The sequence below is a fragment of the Stegodyphus dumicola genome, chromosome 10 (assembly GCF_044657685.1).
Source record: "Stegodyphus dumicola isolate Sdum_Otavi_A_Nest chromosome 10, ASM4465768v1".
NCBI classification, from domain to species: Eukaryota; Metazoa; Arthropoda; class Arachnida; order Araneae; family Eresidae; genus Stegodyphus; species Stegodyphus dumicola.
The window spans coordinates 10,239,238-10,261,444 of record NC_140777.1 but is presented as its reverse complement, the minus strand read 5'-3'; the positions used below and the strand labels follow the sequence as shown (position 1 = coordinate 10,261,444).

The 22,207-nt window shown below is 29.5% G+C and overlaps 1 protein-coding gene across 1 annotated transcript in view; it reads right to left on the bottom strand.

The window, feature by feature from the left end:
* LOC146994892 (ribosomal protein S6 kinase beta-2-like) overlaps nucleotides 1-13,857 on the bottom strand; it is a 94,443-nt gene extending 80,586 nt beyond the window's left edge. Inside the window, exons 1-4 of the mRNA XM_085824618.1 lie at nucleotides 13,593-13,857; nucleotides 7,563-7,600; nucleotides 5,411-5,525; nucleotides 4,973-5,041 (exon numbers count right to left, since the gene is read on the bottom strand). Coding sequence (XP_085680744.1) covers nucleotides 4,973-5,041; nucleotides 5,411-5,525; nucleotides 7,563-7,600; nucleotides 13,593-13,658 — 288 coding nt within the window. The 5' untranslated portion in view covers nucleotides 13,659-13,857. The remainder of the gene's footprint in view (nucleotides 1-4,972; nucleotides 5,042-5,410; nucleotides 5,526-7,562; nucleotides 7,601-13,592) is intronic.
* Between the last annotated feature and the right edge of the window lie 8,350 nt (nucleotides 13,858-22,207).

The window sequence follows — 22,207 nt, the reverse complement described above, 5'->3', positions numbered from 1 at the left end:
TATAAACCCATTCAAAAGATAATCATATATGCACCAGTGAATCGCCAAAAATATTCCACCAAAATGCTAATTCACACTCCAAATGGCAATTGTAAAAAAAGACAGAAATTTCAGATGATTAAAATTAAGGACCTTCTGCTGATTTTGGCCAAAATTAAGGACCGAAAATCGATTCCAAAAAATCTAAGGACTTTTAAGAACCGTTCGAACCCTGCGTCATAATTTTATACTCCATTCCCGAGACTACCTAGGTACAGATCCTAGCCAGTAGGTTTACAGTTTTTCCTGCATCAACCCCTTGGGGGGGGGTATGACTCCTTGCCATGATGAATGTCATGAGCTTGTGCTGACCTTTGTCAGCCAAGTGAGATTGGTAACAATGACAACCATGTCACTTTAGAACACACCAGAGAAAATAAAAATGTTTTATTTTAATGTTGTTTCCTAAATAAAATTTTAATTTATTATCATTAAGATGTTTGTCAATGTTATGTTTGTAAAGAAAATCATTAAAAGTTTGCAAATCTCCAAATCAAAAAATTTTGCATAAAACCTGATTTTGAAATTGCTAAAATGTTGATGAATCTCCAAATTTAGTGCCACATAATAAAAGAACTCCTATCACCAAAGGAAAAAGTTGTTTTTGATGTAGTATTTCATTCACAAAACAAGAATTACTTTGAAATGTTTCAATCCAAGCAGGGCATCATGCTTTTAAAACTCAAGTATCCATTATTTATATTAAGAAGTAGGAAAGAATCCAAATGTTAACCCATCAAATGCATATTTATCAATGTGTTGTCAAAAAAATATTCTTTAAAATGTTAATTCACACTCAAAATGAGAGTTATAAAAAACAGACAAAAATGTCAGATGAGTAAAATTAAGGAAATTTTGCCAGTTTTAGCCAAAATTAAGGACTTCTAAGGACAAAAAACTGTTTCCAAAGAACCTAAGGACTTTTAAGTCCTTTTAAGGACCGTATGAACACTGGAAGAGCTTCCACATTGGAAGAAACAGTAATATTGAGAGCATACAGTATGTATGTTTAAATGTATGTATTACATTAATAAAACAACTTTTAATATGTACACTATGCACAAATAAAAAATGGGACAGTTCTATATCTCCCGTTCTACTGGGCTGATTGACGAAATTCAACTTGCGTTTTTCATGTCTTGAAAGCACGACTTAGGATATGTACTAGATTTACATATAGCATCATTCTAATATAGGTATTTTGACACGAAATCAGACTTTTTCTGAAATAACATACCAATTTTTTTTCCATATTTCAATTCTACGACTTAAAACTACTAGGTTTTGTAAAAATCGCACGAGAGTTTTTCATGACTTGAAAGCGTGACTTAGAATATGTATTAGATTTATATATAGCATCTTTCTAATATAGGTATTTTAACACAAAATCGGACTTTTTCTGAAATAACATACCAATTTTTTCCCATATTTCAATTCTATGGCTCAAATTACGCCCAACTACCAAGTTTGGTAAAAATCACATGAGCAGTTTTTAAAAAATTAGCTCTCAAAATTTTAGCTCCTCAATGTTAATTTAGTTTGGTATATATTTATTAATCTCTCTTTTTTTATTAAACTTGTTTGATTCCTCCTTCCACATTTCAAAATTTAGGTTCATTCCAAATAAAATTCACCTATTTTTCATGATTTATGTTTAAATAATTTTTATAAATTTTTCAAAAAAATTTTTGAATTATAATCTATAAAAATTTTACAATCATTTTAAAGTAGACGTATTTTTAAGCATACCTGCAAAAAAATTGCAGTTTTTATTCCAAAATTTCCAAAGATATACGTTAATTTATATATTGGCCCATTTTGAAATTTGGCATAACATCAAATGCAGTTTAGACACTTTGCCAAAATTATTTGGAAGTAGAAATGGACTTTTTTTCTGCTCACGCACAATGTAAATAGGTAGGCACGAGGTGCCTTTTTTCCAGCTCTGGCATAATGGAAGGGAAAGGAAAATTGGTTGCACATGTTAAGAAGTTTGCCAAGTGAATTCCAGCTCCGGCATAATGGAAGGGAAAGGAAAATTGGTTGCACATGTTAAGAAGTTTGCCAAGTGAATTATTCTTGGTGCAAATGAAAAAAAATCTACCAAGATAAATTTTTAAATTTCTCCGTAAATTCCTCACCAAAGTTTACAAAATTTAATATCTAGCCATAATTTGAGTCGTAGAATCGAAATATGGAAAAAAAAAATTGGTATGTTATTTCAGAAAAAGTCCGCTTTTGTGTCAAAATACCTATGTTAGAACAATGCTGTATATAAATCTAATATATATCCTAAGGCGCGCTTTCGAGACATGAAAAACGCAATTTGAATTTTGTCAATCGGCCCAGTAGAACGGGAGATATAAAAGACATAGAACTGTTCTTTTTTTTTTTTCGGGGGGAGGACAGTGTACCTTTGAGGATAATTCTGCTGCAAGCACAAAATCTGTTTGTTCAAGGTTTAAGTCCTGGCGAACGGGCTGGCTGCATAGGTGTTTTCGTGGTTTTCCTCATGTGTAACACGGATATGAGCCAGTTTCCCTTTAAAAGACCTCCAAGGGGCATCCCTACCTTTTCATATAGTGCCTAAGGGCGGAGCACATAATAAGGGAAAAAAAAAGCACAAAAGCTGTTGTAAATGTCCTGGATGTGAGCCAGCCAGTGTCTGGAGAATACAGACATTGAAACTGGATGATTATCCTCTGGAAGTCAGCTCTGCCTGATGGTACCTACAGGAAATTTTAACTGTCACTGATGAGGTTATGTTTGTATGTTCAAGCACGTTTAACAACCACAATTCTTATCCTTGGGTACATGATAATCCCATGGTATCAGATCCCATGCCTACCAGGAAAAATTCTCCATTAATGTTTTGGCTGGTATGGCACATAACTAATTAGTAGAACTGTACGTTTTACTTAGTTTACTGAACAGCTGCATGACAGTATCCACTTCCTACATGATTTTTGCAGGAAATTATTTCCTACATTCCTCCAGCTGTTCACCTATGAATGTGGTTCCAACATGATTGAACAGTAACATCAGATATTACCTTGATGCTATTTATGGCTCATAGTAGATCAGAAAGACTGGATCTTTTATTTGGTTACTATGATCACTAGATTTGACATGCGTGGTTTTCTTTTTCTAGAGATACTTTAAAAGCACAGATATTTGTGTTGATGTCATTAGCATATTTTCATTTTGTTATACATTTTATTGGAATTTAAGTCATTAATTGATAGAGGTACTGGGCACAACTGAACGCTTTGCATTCATATGCGACTTTCCTTAAATTTAGATTGTTCTAATATTGGCGAATATTTTTATGATTTTTTTGAGTGCCTTATCCATGTCTTTTATCCCTATCCTTGAAGAATTTTTTGATTCAAAGATGACCTATGAAGTCACAGTAAGTTGAAGCATGACCATAAGGTGAATAATTAAGTCCAAAAAGCTCTTTTCTTCAATGTACATATACAGCATTCTTAATGATAACATGTTTTGAAAGTTTTATAAAATAATCAATTAGGCACCTAGAAACTTTCATTCTAGGATAATTGACTGATCTGCATCATTCCCAGCACAAATTTATGATAATTCTGTAGTGAGATCTATGACTTGAATTCCATATTCTCCTAAAATGTTGCTGTACTCTGAGAATGACAGTAAGGGAGAAGATGAGCAAAATTAAGAAGCTTGAGCAAAACTTCTAGGAAGCAAAAATCTATGAATTTCTAAGAAATATGTAAATCTTCAATGGTCAATTCAAATAAATCATCAGCAAGCAATTTTAAAGCAAACTTGCTTGTATTCTTGTTAAACACAGGGAAAACTTAAAATGCTTATGAAACCAACACAGTGAATCCAATTTGATTACCAGTGTTTGCAGCTTTCATCCATCCAGCTGTTGATGAGCTGTGCTGTGCAAGAATTTGGTTTGTTCACATGTTCCTTTAGCCTTTCCATAATTTTTTAATTGGTATATGGGAATTTTTTTGCTATATGTTTATAATTTGCAATCCATGGCTCATTCTAAATTTAATTCCAAATTTCTGCAGAATGTATCTACTGATGCAAAATAGTTACTGGATAATGCAAAATTAAGGAATTTATCACAAATAAGTAAGAATGGCCAACATAGAAAAGAAAAGAATGAAATAAGATTGTGTGAAAGGAAAGATATAATAGATAAGGAAAGGTACATGGTCTGCTGAAAGTAATTTGAGCTTAGATGATTTCATACCATTATTTCAAATAGTTATTTTTTACGACTAGGTTTTAAACAACAAATATGAGCAATAGTACTACTGCCAATAGTATTCTTTCTGTTGAGAAGTATATACAGAATCTGTGAAGAATGATGTGGTTGTACTCAGAGGATGCTGGTATAAAAAGTGTTGAGAATAAGTTTGAGAAATGCAAAACAGAACAATGGAAGCAAAATTATTATTGTATCTCACAATAGTTTGTGATAACCATTTTATAAACAAAACTTACACTAACTAAATTTGATATTAGAAAATATTTCATGTTTGCATGTAAATAAGTTTCATATTTTAAAAATATTAACTTTAATATTTTGCATCATTTTTTGGGTACATGTTATATTGGGCATTATAAATTGCAGAATATTCTTGATTAAAATTATGATAAAGAATAAGATAAAGAATTTAATAATAATAAAACATTATAAAAAAAATTCTTTAAATGTTTTCCTTGCCAATTTCATAATACTGTATCACATTAATATAAATAGAAAAATGATATTCTTCGACTTTACACAAAAGATTACAGAAGAGAACATGTTAAAATTAAGTAAAGCAAACAGAAACAAGTATACCTTATTTATAAGAAATTTAAGTAAAGCAAACAGAAACAAGTATACCTTATTCACAAAAAAATTAAGTAAAGCAAACAGAAACAAGTATACCTTATCCACAATCTTCATAGCAAATACTTTTTCGGAGTTCTGACCAGCTATTTTTCGAACCAGAAAAACCTGAAATTCCCTATATCAGTTAGAATTAATATTAAACAGATACATAGCTACAGAAATGCTCTTTTGTAAATCAGATTTGTATACGTTTAAAATATCAAATTAAAAAACCGATATACAATTCAGAAATCAAACTAACTGCAATAACTAAATATTGTCAATACATACAAATAAAATTACAGAAAACTTCTCAAATTCTTTTTAATTGATTACTTTAAAGCATATCAAATTATTAAAAATCAATTAAGAGAACAGATAACTTTACGGTTAAATGAGTAAAATATAGAATTGCATATCTTAAGTGCAAAAATGTAAATAAATATTTAGTTACTTTCTTAAATGAAAAATAAAAATTAAAAAAGCAACACTTACTTTACCAAAGCCTCCTTTCCCTAAAAATGACAGAATTTTGAAATCCTTAACACCTGTTCGGCTAGGCTCATTATGTACCACATCAGAAGAACTACCTGATGAAACTGAATCAATTCTATTTACAGAAAACAGAAAAATAATTATTGTCTGCTTTGATTTGTAACATCCGATTGATAAAATATATTTTCGTCACATCCAAGACAACAGTTTTAAATAAAGTAACTGCAAAGTATAAATTTATAAATATATCTTTATATAATAATTCTTTTATTATGTGCATGACTCTTCATACAATATAATGATGACAAAATATATAAATGAGACAAAATACATAATATGAGACAAAAATAAAAGTAAAGAGAGAGCTAATCTACATTACAGTTAAGATTTTTAAAGGAAAAACTTAAAACCAAACTTCCTAGTCACAATCTAAAAATGAAACTCCTATATTTCCCTTTATTGTAAAACATTTTTATAAATACGTTTATTTAGGTTTATACTTTGAAGTTACTTTTTATTTTTTGATTTATTGCATATTCTTTTAAATCCAGATGTTTTACCAATATTTTTACAGTATTTTTTTAGGCACCAGAATTGTGTCAAGGTATTTTTCTAATCTGCTTGGGAATTAAATTGAGCTAAAAGCTTCATTTAGATCCTTAAATCGAATTTACACTCAACTAGATTGGGAAGACGAAACACGATTCAAATTTCCTTAACTGTTGGTGATTTTATCAAAAAAAGCTAATACACTTTGAAAAGTCAGCCTTTTTTTTCATGAAATCAGCAATAATTGATTTAATTAATTTTTTTATAATGTATCTTTATCTGAATAGTAACTTAGTATGTTACAACAGTTTTCAAATTAAAATAAGTTTTTACTTTAAATTTTCTGGGAAGATCATCTCTGTAGTTTATAAATTTAATTAATCTTAAATGGATTAATACTAGATTTTGGCTTTGAAAGTCCATTCCGAATTGAAATTTTTATCTACTTGATGGTGGTTAATTGTCTAACTGAAAAGAAAACAAATTTTATGAACTTTTCGGCCTATAAGGATTAGACTGATAAAGACACAGATTACTTAAACTGTTTGGTTAATCTTCGGATTATGGTAACTTGGCGATTTTTTGGCAACCAACCCTGCTACAGCAACCTGCTAGTTTTTTTTTTTGACGCCATTTTGTTTTCACAAAGTAAAGGTTTTTTTTTTTTTTTTTTTAACTCAACATTTTTTTTTTACCAACCTGCTAGCCGAATTATGCTTATGCTAGAACTTTTATGGAACAAAAGTGCTTAATCATGACGAAGATTAGGTGCGAAATTGGGAGAAAGTGCAGAGTCACTGCTTGCCGCGTTTTCAAGAATTGCACATACATGGTATCCATGTACACGTCGACCTATTTTCACTTAAAAAGCCATCCCAGAATTGCACAAAAATGGCATTGCACACACTCTTGGCTTTATCCATGTACACTGCTAAAGTCCTAGCTAGTAACCATTATCGCCTTACCAAAATGTCATCAAACTACCTGTTACCATATTCCAAAGATTAGCCAACTGTTTTTATGAGATTATTTTAAGTTTTCAACTTTGTGTCATTGTTGGTTGGGAAACATGCTGATTTAATTACTGTACCAATAGCTTGATAACAATACCCCAGAGGGGAAAGCATTAAAATGCATTATGTTTTAAATGACTTTCACATTTGGCTCTGTGATCATTATTTGCTTTAAAACTAAACATAACTACTATTGCAACTCACATAAAAATATTCCCTTTTTTTTTTACTAGTAAAATAGTTTAAGCTATATTAATAAAATTAAATTATTCTTGTAATTAATAAAAAAAAGCATATCCTTACACAATTTTTGTTTCAAAATACAAGTGTACTTCAAAAATAAAATTTTTGCTTGCTATATTGCAGTTGAGGTGAATGAAGGATGTTGCAATTAAGGGCTAAAGAGCGTCATGTGGTTCACAGGCTGCAGTTAAGAGGACTGACAGCTGCAGTTTGGTTATGTATATTAATTAAGTTATATATTAATATACGAGCAATATCGTATATAGCAATATCGTAAATATCGTATATAGCAATGTTTATCCAGAATTAATTTACTTCAATATGAAAAGAATATTACGTTTACTTACCCTACAGTTTCACTTTCTTCAACATTTCTATAAATTCCCTTAAAATAAAAAAAGAAAAACCAAGGTTACATTTTGCTTAATAAATAGATAAATTTGCAAGAAATTATGTTTTTAAAACTAAAAATGATTAGTAATATTATTCCCCCTATATTTTTCTACTAAGCAAAGTCAACTGCAATTAATGAACACCATGGGCAATTTCAAAAAAAAAGTTTTTATGATTTCACCATTTCTCTCAAATCATATTCTTTAAACCATGAAAATCATTTTGGCAAGTGCATTGCAGTATATAGGCTAAAATTTTGCTTGCTATAGTGTTTAGATGCTGCTAAAATTTAGCCTGATCTGCAAACATTATTACAAGTATCCAGGCCATGAATCTACAAAATATATTAATATCTCCAGTTACTCAAAATTTACAACAGAACAAACACGAAAGGGGATAACACAACCACCTTGGTAAAGTTTCTTGATTTTTTATTAAACGAAAAGGAATGGTGATTTATAATTGCAAATTTTATTAATTGCATGCATATATATTCTACATTATATTTAAAGGAAAAATCGATCAGTAAACCAACAAACGAGTTTTTTTTTTTTTTTTTAATTGTGATGAGATATGGTGATTGCTTTAAGACAAAATTCAAAGCAATTTTTCCTTTTATGATTTTGCAATGAAATTCCTGCAGAAATTTTGCATGCAAATCTTATCAGCATATATATTAAAACTGAGTTAAAAAAAAAAAAAAAAAAAAAAAGAAAAGAAACTTCATGATTTTGCTACAAAAATTGTTGTAACATGGGATAGTGCAAAAAGAATAATGAAAATGGCAATGCTGTTTACTAAGACTGAAGAACTGTTATGACTTGGCAGCCAGAGCTTGGCACATTCTGAAAATTTGCTGATTTCTTATATGGTGGTATGCTAATGTGTAAGTACCAACCCTTGTTTATATATACCAAAATATGTTGCAATTTACAATGGACAAACAGCTCAGACACATTCAGTATTAGAGAATTCCTGCTAAAAAGAGCACCTGCAGACTTTTGAAATGATGTGACCAAACATGGAGGATGGTCCTTTTATACAGAATCTTACATTTGTTCTCAGCTTTCAGGTAAACTCTAAATGTATAGGGAAAATTTTTTCCCTATCACATCTTCCTTAACAGGTAGAATTATATCAGAAAGAGACTACAGTCAGAAAGGATTAGATTCTTCTTCCCTTTTTTTTAACTTGAACTTCTTCAATAACATTTTTTACATACGTTTTCTATCATTCTGTCTGTTCTCATTAGTACTGCTTTATAACCATTTTACCCATTTTTCATTAATGCGAAGGAAAAAGAATGATCTTTGTAGTAGTACATTACTACTAGTATAATATACTTATCTCTATGTCTTGGTTTTTGAGTGACGCTTCAATTCCAGTTAGGGCCCCAAATATGATGAGATCTGATATTTCATTTCATTATTTAACTATTTATTGTTAATTTAGTTAATTGTCATTTATTTATTCACATAAGATTGAATTTTAATTTTAATTAGTTATTTTAATCATTTATTTCCCTCATCTTTCCTAGTAGCCTTCCACAGGGCTCTGAAACTTCTAAACTTAAAAATCAATCTTGATATAAGAGCCTACTGAAACTATCCATTCTAATAAACTATCCATCCTACTACTTTCTCCTTTCTTTTAATTATTTATTTAAAATATATCATATTTAATAAAGGATTAATTCTTAATTAATAATATTACTGAAGACTGAAGTCACACTATAATTAATCATGTTTGTCTCGGATGGAAAATAAAATTATTTTTTCTACCAGCTACAATTATTTACTTAGAAATCCTAAGTATGTATATTTCTACACAATGCTGGGAAGACAGTTACCGCAGATCCATATTATTTAGAATTAAATGCCTTTTAATTATTCATTAAAAATATAACATTTTGTAAACAATCTATAATTAACTGAAATTCCCATGCTGATGATTATGAGTTAAAAATAGTTTAATCTTGCCCTTTGAGGACTATCAATAAAATTAAGGGTTTATCAACAATTAATAATTGAATAAATTACAGAAAATACATGTACAACTGATTTCACCCAAATAATACAATTCTATGAATGACCGAGAAGTGTTCACAATATGTATTATTATAAAGCATAATCTAATATTTAATAAAAGTGTAAAATCAGTTTGAGAAAAAAAAAAAAAAAAAAAAAGCAGCTCCCTAAAACTTGCCAATAACATAAGATAATTTCTTGAAATATTTAAATTTTACTTTTATAACAGTCACATGCGTTTCAAAGAATGTTTATATGTTTAGAACTAAATTTTTTTTGCACTTTCTGACTACCCACAACCCTGCAAAAAAAGTCATAAACTCGTTGCCCACTTTGGAGATAATTTGCAAAGTCACTGGCAATTAATTTTTCAAGCTAATACATGAAAGGCATCAATGTGGCCTACCCTGAATGCTCTTTGAGATTTTTGAAAGCATTCTATTATACTCACTCATTATTATACTCAATTTAATAATACATTTTAACTTAAGTAAAATTTTCTAAATATGAATATTTGTGATTTACCTACAAACAAAAACGATGCCATTCAAATACTTCAAAAATATGGCATTTTGCCGGACATTGTCATATGTAAAAATTTGGATCCAATGAAATTACCTATTGGTTAACAAATTACATGCATGATTGAATTAGTTACATGCAAGAAATATGGGTTTTAGAAAATGGGTGAAGAAAAGAAAATAGATCATAAAGGACATGTGATAGAAGTTTGCGAAAGTTTCTTTGTCAAAAAAAATAATACTCAACATTTACTGCCTATAAAATGTGTTTTCGGAGGGATATTCTATGAGATAAAATAAACATTTTTACTGTTTTGCCTGACAAAAGTGCCTCTACTTTAATCGAGAAAATTATCAAAAAAGAAATAAATTGTATTCTGATTGCTAGGCTATCAAATCAGAACTAGAAAAAGCTAAAATTCTGTATAATACAATGAAACATAAGCGTAAGTTTATAGATCCCGAAACATCCATCACACCCAAAATACAGAATGAACACGGGACTCTGCCAAAAGCACAGTTGGAAAAAAAAAAAAAAAAAAAAAAGAGGGCCAAAGCCCATCATTATCTTGATTCATATCTCATCAAGTTGATATGGCAGTAAACTCAAGCCAATAAGAAGGAAGACTATTTTGAGTCAATGTTAAAAAAGCATTAGACAGAAGCCAGAAAATTTCTACCAGGAAAAAAAAAGTTCTAAATAAGCTAAGCCAGTTGCTTATATGTGCGAACAGTAAAGACAGTATTCTTGATTTTTTTCTAACCCTGGACTAGATATTTTGCAATTTAAAATAACAAGAAAATTCACACAAATAAATGAATCCAGTTTTATACACGTTAAAAGCTAAAAAAAAAAATTCTTTAAAACTCACTAAAATTCAGGTATTTTTGAAAAATAACACACAATAATAATAATAATAAATAGATTTGTCATTTACCCAATCATCGCCTTCAAAATTGCATGTATCCATTTTATTTTTATATTTGGCGTACACGTGCAACCAAAAAAAAAAATGGTTAATCTTTGGGTTATGATAGCTTGACGATTTTTTGGCGAAAATTTGGCGACCAACTCTGCTACAGCAACCCTCTATTTTTTTTTTTTTTTTCGCCGCCAATTTCTCTTCACGAAGTAAAGACATGTTTCTTTTCTTTTTATTTACTGAACACTTTTTCCAACAATCTACTAGCCGAATTACACTTATGCTAGAAATTTTATGTAACAAAACTGCTTAATCATGACAAATATTAACTGCAAAATTGGGAAAAGTGCAGAATCGCAAACTCCTTGCCGCGTTTTTCAAAATCGTACATACACGTAAACTATGCTGTTATCGCATCTATAGACGCGCGCGCTTACCCAGGATAATTCCGAGAAATGTTTCGTCTAGCTAGGAAGAACATTTTAAAACTTTTCCCAAAATGTTCCGGCTGGAGACGTGTTCCTCGAACATTCAATCAATCAGACGAAAGGTCAGCTTCTGAAGGATCACGGGTAACTTTCAATATGGCGATGGCTCTCAGTGTGAAGTGATGGACGGTGGAAATAGAGGCCGATTTAATTATTGCTGTTTTGTTGTAATACAACTGCCTGAGTCATTTTTTAAATGTGTATATATTCATTAAATATATAATCGTGGAAATTTCAGAGTTGACAGTATTTTACGACGTTTTTGCAGTTCGGATTTGCTTACAAATTGTTCGTAGCCAAAAGTTCGCCAAATTTGTCGTATTTTGTGCTGATCGTGTATTATAACACTGTTATATAATAGAATTTTATTTCTTAAATTTTAGTTGAATAATTTTTTAAAATCCGTTTGTATATGCGCGGCTTTTCTTCTAATTACTTATCTTTTAAATTGTTTACTGCATAATCAGTGACACATTTTAAACAGCATAAAAGATGCATAAAAGAGAAAAGCATAGCTTATGTAATAATGAGAATACTCATTAAATTTGTCTATTATTTTCATGTCATTAATGAAATACTTTTTGAATTATAAATACATTAGAAACTATACTTTTATTGTAAATGCTACATATTGAAACATTAGAAATTTATGGATTTATTATTATGCATGATGAAAAACATTTGTATATACATTCATTAATATAAATCTTATTCATTACATTAATACTAATAAATATATATTAACAACTTCTAAAACATCGCATCTCTCTATCTGTATGTAAATATATGACTTATTAGATGTGTATGTATGAATACAAAAATGAATATTGCCAAGAAGTTTATTTGAAGTTACTTTTAATTCAGATAATGATTATGTAATTGGCAGCAACTGTAGTTATCAGTTCTTTGCAAATTATTATGGGTATGTAATAATCAGTTGAAAAATAATTGATGAGTATTTGAGTACTAAAGAGTGTACACATTTTGTTATTGGGTTAATTCATAATTATATCATACGTAATAAAAACATGACTAATAAATAATAAGAAATGCAACAGCTGTGCATTTATAACATTTGATTACTTAAAAAAGTGCACAACTGATTATCACCTTCATGTCTGTTTACATAATGAATTGCACTTTCCAATTAAGTGCACGGGCCTACTAGTGGCCGAAGCGTCGTTGAACACTGGTAATTCTGCCTCAGGTTAGAATGCCGCGAACGGGCTGGCTACATAACGTTTCCTTGGTTCGCCCCATTTGTAACTGGTATACGAGCCAGTTTTAAAAAATCTTCTACAAAGGGATCCCTCTTGTTGTTATCCCTCGAGGCTTTGCGGTAATCACATAAAGCCAACTGAGCCCACCAGCGGCCGAGCGGTAAAGTCGATGAACACTGGTAGTTCGGTCCGAGGTTCGAATCCTGCGAACGGGCTGGCTGCATGGACGCTTTCGTGGTTTTCCCCATGTGTAACGTGTACACGAGCCAGTTTCCCTTAGAAAGTCCTCCACGAAGGCATCCCTTCCCTTAGGCAGATAGCCCTAGTGTGCTTTGCTGTAATCTCAATAAACTAAACCATAAAACAAACTCATGATGTGAACACCTAATTTCTAGAGTAGGTATAATTAATGTGTTTTAGGTATATTACCGAGTGTTCTATGGGACAGTAAACAACTCGCACATGTTTGATTGCTCATGTATTCATATGCTTTATTTGATCTTCATTTTGCTGAATAGTATCTGTTGGTTCTGAGGAGGTAAATATCAGCCATATAGATTTTTGTCATTTGAATGGACAGAACAGTAATTATGAGCCATAAAGTTAGTCAGAAAATGCTTTCACCAGGTCACAAATTTTCCAGTGAGCCATCAAATTTTCATTGAAATGCAGACAACAGGAAATACTCATAAGCGATGTGTGATAAATAGACTTATCCAGCACATGTTTTTAAACTATTCTTAGGTGTATACAGAATTTGGCTATTACTGATGTAATTGAACCAGAAGTGTGTTTATTTTCTTACATGAAGTGCCAGAGTGGAGATCAAAGTGATTAACTTGATAGCAATCACCTTTCTATTATCTTCCATTACTAACAATAAAGTTTAAAACGAAAAGCGTGTGAGCGATACAAAACAACACGAAGAAGCGAATGTCACTTGAAAGGAAACGTTACTTTCGCCAATCTGAGCGATAAATGATTCTTGTTTGGCTTTCAGCCTGTTTGCCGGTGAAGATGGTAACCTTATTTCGCCAAAGGCCGTTTCTCAGAACTGTAGCTGCAAACGCTTTGTTCCGGCAACAAACAGTCGGCAACAACGTGATAAAACAAGCTCCTCTAAACCAGGCTGAATCACCAACTTTTCTCTCTTGGCGAGGGAGTGAACGCGCTGCCAATTTTGGTGCGTTTATCGCACACGCTGGCTGAATGTCTGCTGTTTTTTTTAAGATTTATTTTATAGACGCGCGGCATTCAGCGCATATAAACTTTTCGGATAATTTATTAATTCTCGAATAGTATATAGACGTTTTCACTTAAATAAAAATTTCGCGTATATTTTGTAAACATATTCAAAATAACTTATTCTTTAGATGTTTCAGTTTCGTTAGCAGACTAAAATAAATAAGATATGAATAAAAACTTTCAATAGTGTCAAATGGGGAAATAGTTAAAGCGTAGAGTGTGCAAATAAATTTATCTTAATGATATTTTAACAAAAATTTCCATAAAAACACTGTAAATTAATACTAAATAAATAACTTAAGAATATGTTGTAATTTAAGTCTGAAGTATATGGAAATAATTGTGGAAGACTCTGAAGAAACACTTTCTTTTAAATGTGTGAAATATTTCATAACATATATGGAAGAAGAAAGTACAGCATTCTGTGTTTTGGATGCTTTTCCCCAAATTTAATATAAATACGAACTAGAAACCATAATAAAAAGTCCTTCTTCCTCTCCAATCAGATCACTTTTGTGTTGCACTGTATTTGTAATACTTATAAAAATCCAATTTTTACCTAAATTAAAAAAGTTATTCCATAAAAGATAATAACTTTGAACATATATAGAATGAATTTTGTAATTTGAGTTATGTTACAAAATAATTCATAGTTTATATATTTTATAATAATAATTTAGATAAAACCTGTCCAATTTAAGAATGTGTGTTAACCACATTCTTAAATTGTGAAAGGACGACTTAAGCACATGTAATTCATTTCAAAGCATAAAAGAAAGCTTATTTTTTATTTTACACAGCAACAGCATTTTCATGCAGTCATGTTTTTTTAACTGCTAGTTATTATACGTAATACTTAATTTTAAACCCATTCTTATTAGAAAGCATAACTAAGAAACTTCTTTTTAAAGCACCACAGTGATTGCAAAGAATGTCGTTAAATTTACAAAAGTATTGAAGATATATTGAACAGCATTATAACAAGAAAGTACTGTACAAAATATGTAAATTTAGCATAACTTCTTTATTAGTATTTGCATAGTTTCCTCCAAATGAACCTTAATGGGAAGTTATCTTGCGAAAACTTAAAAGTATTAAAATGGCCTCTATTTAAGATGTAACTGCATTTATAATTATTTTGTAATTGTGAATAGATTATATTATTGCAATTAGATTATGCACTTACAACATAATTGCATAAAGTAATGAAATTAAGAGTTCACACATACAATGTAATATAATTACAATGCCATTAAATAAATTGTAATTATAATCACTTATTTAATACCACAATATTATTACAATCACAATGTAATTTAAATTGGGTACTATATTTGCATACCCTCCACTCAAAAGGAGGTACTGAACGGGCTGGGTGCATGGGTGTTTTTCCCCATGTGTAACGTGTATACGAGCCAGTTTCCCTTAGAAAGTCCTCCACGAAGGCATCCCTCCCCTTAGGCAGATAGCCCTAGTGAGTTTTGCCATAATTAAATACGCACACACCAAAAGGAGGTACTGATAAGCCTGGAAGTTATTATCAACAAAAAGCCTGTTCAGGACAGTTTGATGACAATTTCCACCGGGCGAAAAGTACATTCTTAAGCCCAGGCAAATCATGACAATAAAAATCATTTAGTCTTATGATTCACTATATTTAAACCCTAAATTTGAATTCTGCACCAAATTATTCACCTATATTTTAACATACTTTATGAGTTATTAGAAGCGATATGGCAAATATCTTCTAAAAATAACTGTAAAATATTTGTATCCATTAATTGATTCAGATACACGCTTTTATTATTTAAGTATATCAAAATAACAGTTTCATGTTCCTGAAATACAAAAATTATGGAAAAAGTTAAAATAATATTCTTAGAAGCATATGATATTAGTCACCAGATGCAAAATTATAGTTATTTTTTTGCCCTAAATACAAGTTTATTACACAGTAGTCAAATGTAACTTAATAACATGTTATATAAAAAAATTAATGATAATAAGTTTATGAGAAATGAATTAATTCTGCAAATAAACTTTCTGCACTTGAAAATTTTCTACACCTGAGGGGAGGGAGAGATCTAGTAAAATTAGATTTATTATAACTTTAGTTGGACCAAACACCATCTCTCTATATATATGCATCACTAAAGAAATAAATAAAATTATCATGCTTAAAAAACAGATATACCATACTAGTTTTTTTTTCCCCTTGTTACCCTTTACATTGAGAAATAACAAACAGTACAACACTGAAAAATACTATCCTTGAAATTTTGTTTAAATGAAGAAACACACACCATCTTTTTATTTAAGCATTACACTTCAAAAACAGATACACATACCAATTTATTTTCACTAGCCTTTATACTGATAACATGTCATATAAAAATGAAAAGAATTATCCTTGAAATTTAGATAAAATGAAGTAACACAATGGGAAAATTTATGCACACTGACATCTTTTTTCTATTGCATGTTGTCTGACATGATCCACAAGTGCCTAAAAATGTACCCAAAGAAATGCATTTCAATATTAACAAAAAAATTATTTACAGATTAAAATTCATTCATTTCATACCAGTATTATAAAGATCAAAGATCATGCATGAAACAAATCTGCTTTCCCATAATTTTAAGTAAAACTTAACTGAAATTTTATACTGGAAAATAGACTATATTTCTATATATTAGAAACAAGAAAATAATAATTTGAATGTTCTGCATTCATTTCTAAATCTTTACTCCATTGCCAAATTGTATAATACTGTGATTATAAATAAACTTGCACAATCCTTGCAATTATTGAAGTCAGATTATATATATTTTGTCTCACACTATTCAATTTATTCTATTGACTTCAGATGTCAATGTCAAAATTCTGGAAGTTATTTTAACCAAGAAACAGTAGTGGGGACCGTGCATAAACAACTCATCTAACTTTTTAACAATAGTGATTATAAAATAAAGAAAAAAATTATATATCATTCCAACGATATTGCAACTATAGTATAGTGTTACATATATCTTTAGCAAACATTCAGATTTTATCTTGACTTTCCAAATTATTATTTATTTTTTAATAAATTTCAATATGCTAATGATTTTCATGTTACATTAGTATAAATTCCACAATTAGCACAGGAAAACAAAATCTGCCCTTTATATTAGAAATTTCTTTCCCACATTCAAAACATCCACATTGGCGATGTTTAGCGACGGGTACATTAACCCTAGACTAATTTAATTATAGCTATTATTACAGAAATTAGCAGATACTCAGGTTATTGTACACAAGAATTTCACTTTACTTGCACATTATAAACATCAGAGAAGATATAAACTCTAAATGAAGGCATAATTAACATTATACTTACTAAGCAAAGTTCAGCCCCTGGACCAGGTTTCCAATTGTCTCTTCGGCAATTATTTACCCATATTTTCTTCTTTCTTCATTTTTAGGAAATTTTACCAATGTATGACCTTTCCGTGAATGATTTGAACAATTAATAGCTGCACATCCGCCCATTTTACACAAAAAATTGTTCCACCGTAACCAAAGAATCTCTAGGGGAAAAGAAGGCAAGCTCTCGTAGACACAATGTAAACCAGTTGGCTCGCCCTCAGGCAAATTTCGAATCCAAGTCAGTATGCGGTGAAGCAAACACGCAGGGTGTAGTCGAGGCGGAAAATCGATCTTACTTTAAATGCTCGTGAAGCAGAGCTTTTACTATTTTTTTTTTTAATTTTGCTTTGCAGTATATGATTTTTTTATTTTACATCCACTTTTTTCGTTTCATAATTATTCATATTAATACTTAAATATTTCATAAATGGTTACTATTAGTTTAATACTTCGTTTAATTACGGCTTTAAAATATGATTTAATTTTAAATGCCATGTAGTACGTATGTACGCAATTTAATAAATGTAACGTTTGTTATTGCACATGACAGAATTACTGAGATATGGCAAAGCACACAAAGGCTATATATTTAATAGTCTGAAATACATATCAACCGTTCGCAATTTTAAAATAAATAAATGATGCACTCTTCAATACAATTTTATTAAAGATTTTTGCTTATTCAGCTTGAAAGAAATAAAGACAACACATATAAATTAAGATATTAAAAAATTTATTTACACAAAATTTCATACTAAGATACACAATTATCAAATCACTATGACATAATATATAACAAGCAAATGTATGATTTTTCATACAATCGCTGATAAAATCTTTTTCCCTCTTTTGTTTCAAATAAGTTTTCTCTGAGCTAACTTTTAAAGATATATCAATTAACACAGTATAACAATAATTAGATGACATTATTTTCGTGTTTTTTAAGAATAATACATTTTAAAATTTTATTGTAATTTATGTGTTTTATTAGAAATTCTTTTTTCTACTATTTAAACAAAAAATTTGGTAAAATATTCATAAATTTTTGTTTTAGAGATATATAAAATTTTAGATTTATCATACAGAAAAAATAGCAAAGACAAAAAAAGGAGAGAAACCATTAAAGCTATGCTAAGAATGTATACTAACATACATTCTTAGCATAGCTTTAATGGCAGAAACTACAACAATAATATATCTTTTAGAAATCAAATTATTCTGAAATTTAAATACTTAGATCTCACACAGGTCATATTTCTGTAAATTAGTAATTTTCATAAAATAATAAACTCTGTAATACCCAATGTTTAGGAGCACATATTAGAGATTAAGAGATAATAGTTAAAAAATAACTTCTATATCATAACAAACAATCTATGTTAGTTCTTTAAGAAACATTCAATATCTGACTGAAAATTTTAGATTCAGTCAATATTGTTTTGGAAACAATCTGAATTTGTCACTTATGGCTACTAAAAACAGTTTTGAGAGAATGTGAAAATTTTGGGATTATTTTCCATATTAAATTCATTGTTTGCTTTCCCCCCCAAAAAGGAGGGGGTGGCAAATTTGAAAAGAAAATATATTTTACAAAAAGAAAAGCAAACTAAATCATTCTGTACCAATGATAATAATGCATGATGTTAAAGCACCATTATTCAATGCTTACAGCAATGCTGCAAATTTTCATAAAAATGTCAATAAATATATCTTTTAACGTGCTGAATGCAGGAATCTTAAAACTGCACATTTGTAAGAGTATGAGAAAAATCATCAACTGAGGGGTCTGAGCAGTATAATGCATTTCCATTCATCAAATCACAAATAAAAGCATCTACATGGAAAACAATATCTTAATATATTATCCATAAAAAATGGCTTGGTATGCATTTTGTATTAAGATAATTTTCAAATGATTTGCATAATTAGTAAAAGAAGGAAATTTTTATTATAAAATCTCAAATAATGGAATCTTTTTGTATAGAATGAGATACTGTAGCAATAAATTTCCTATTATGCACTTCACAAAGTATTTCATATTGAAAGGAAAAGAAGTAAGATATGTGATAAGATTATTCTTTGTTTACCAATCCTAAAATGTAACTTAAAAACTATCTGAAAACCTCTGCACATTTTTATATTAGTTCAAAGACTTTCCTGTTCATCATGCTTTAGAATTTGTGAGAAATACTGCTTAAGATAATTCTAACTTTATAAGGTAATAAGCAAATGGTTATTTATAATTTATTCAAAGATTAATTTAGCAGTTTTAAAAGAACACATGAAGCGGTGTAACAATAATTAAAATACTACATTTCCAAAGAAGACATACAAATATTACTTTCAAATCACTGCATAGTAGGTACCACTTAATGTGATCATGTTTTTTCATATCTATTTTCATAATATTAGCAGAATAATAACATTAATTTTAAAAAAGCACTTCAGAATGAAAATGGAATTTAACTAATTTAATTAAAAAATATTAAGAACACAAGTATTTTCACAGCGTTTTAATTAGAAAATGCAAAAATGTGTTTGTGAACTGCTCATAATGTTCCTGGATATTATTTTACTGCTTCTGTACACGTAATCTTAAAATTAAAAATGCATCTTTTGTTTGAAGACTGCCAGTGTAAAATTAAGCAAAAATGCAACCATTATTTGCCATCAGTGTTTTCAGGATTTTTTTTGGGGGGGAGTGGCTTCTGAAAAAGAAAGGACTTATGTGTGATTGTTCTTAAAATCAATAGAGTTCCTCATAGGATACGTCAAACTAAAGCTGTTGTTTTTTTAAACCTGATTTTAAATAAATGACTAAAGTTGAAATCAAGGTGTTTGGAAACCTAATCTCACACTTCGCAACATTTCCGTGTCACCTGACAATTTTTTAAAATCTATTTTAATCTAATTTGGCAATGTTAAATTTTAAAAATCCATTCTGTATGAATCTGGACATATTAACTAAATTGTTGATCACAATAAACAATATTAACTGAATTGTTGATCACGATAAACAAAGTATTTTCCAAGTTTTCATATACAAATGAGTGAGACTTCACCACATCGATGACAATATCCAATTAATAACATTAACCATGACCACAATACGCAGCGTCTACTGTATTCTTTTAAGTTACATAATGCACTTTTTTATCTCTCTATACTTTGTATATAGCTATAAATTACATGTCTAAATACGTTGAAAAAAAAAAAAACTTGAGAAGAAAATACAGAGCAGGATGCAATGTTAGCAAATACAGCATTCAGAATTTTTTTCACATGTAAATTTAAAAAAAAAAAAAAATAAACATTGTTATTGTCAAAATTTATTAGCATAACACAGCTCAATGCATAGTGGAACCTCAGGTTACAAATATGTTTCACGATGAACAAATTTCCTAACCAAAAAAAAAGAACTGTCTCGAAAGACAAACATACAAGCTATCAATAAATGAATTTCCTACATGTTTTGAGGTCACTTCTAACAAAAATGAGCAGTTTTAATATTCTCTATTATTCAATTTTCATGGACAAAGCCTTGTAATACATAACTAATGAAACAATGAATTCAATCTAGAAGAAATTATTACCAGAGATTTTGAAGAAGTTGACAGTTAAGGATTTTTCTGTTTCTATATTCCTAAATCCTTTGACGCGCGGTGGTCGTGCCCTGAAACCACCAATTTTGGAATTTTTTTTTCTTCTTTCCGAAATTTTTGAATGAAAATTGATTTATTACTGATCTTTTACCAGAGAGTTTTCTCTGACCTCAACACACTTGCTCCCCAAGCTAGTATTGTGATTTTATAAATTATTTCCTGTGGTTTAAATTTAATGTAAATATACTTTGCTATAATAAAAATTGAAATCGCTTAAAGTTTTATTTAAATTAAAAATATTTTCTGAATATTTTGGGATGAAATATGAATAAAATAAGTATGAATGGGAAACGAATGATCCGTACCAAAGCCAAAAAGACCAAGCCCTCCCCATTAACATAAAAAACCACAAACGTCATCTGATGAAAAGAAACTAAATAACACTGGACATATACCAGTGAAATTTAGATCCAGGCAGTGTATACTTTGTAGCACAAGGAAGAAACCTCATAGAAGATACATGTGTGAAACATGGAATGTGAGTCTATGCATGTACCAAAAAGACAAAACATGCTTTGAACAGTGTCACAATTTTTTTTTTTCTTTGAAATTTAACAACAAAAACACTGATTATTTTTTTAATCCTTATTTTACTGAGTTTTTTTACTCATTTAGCCAAACGTCCTTATTATGTAGGTACTTATATTTTCACTGCTACAGAAAAATTACATAAATGTTTATTTTTTAAATTTTTCTGACAATTTACCTTGTAAAATAATGTTAAAAAATTATATATAATGCAATTCTTACATACTTTTTTTTTTTTTTTTTAAATTCGTAATTTTCTATTAATTCAGGATATTTGTTAAGTTTGTGGGAGTATAATGGAAAAGTAACCCTTTTTTCTATCAGCAAGATTTATTTCTATTTCATTTTAAAGATTAATAACAATATTTCTTCCCTTTTCATTTCTCATTATCTTGTAATTATATCATCAACTCTTTTTAATACATGTATATTTCTCTACTACTGAACTAGTTTCTTTCTAGTTTAGATTTGCACTGGTTTTTCAATGATGGTTGAATGATTTGCACTGGTTTTTCAATTGTAAACTGGTGCAAATGTTACCAATGCAAAAGTTTAAAATCTGCAATCATCTGAGGC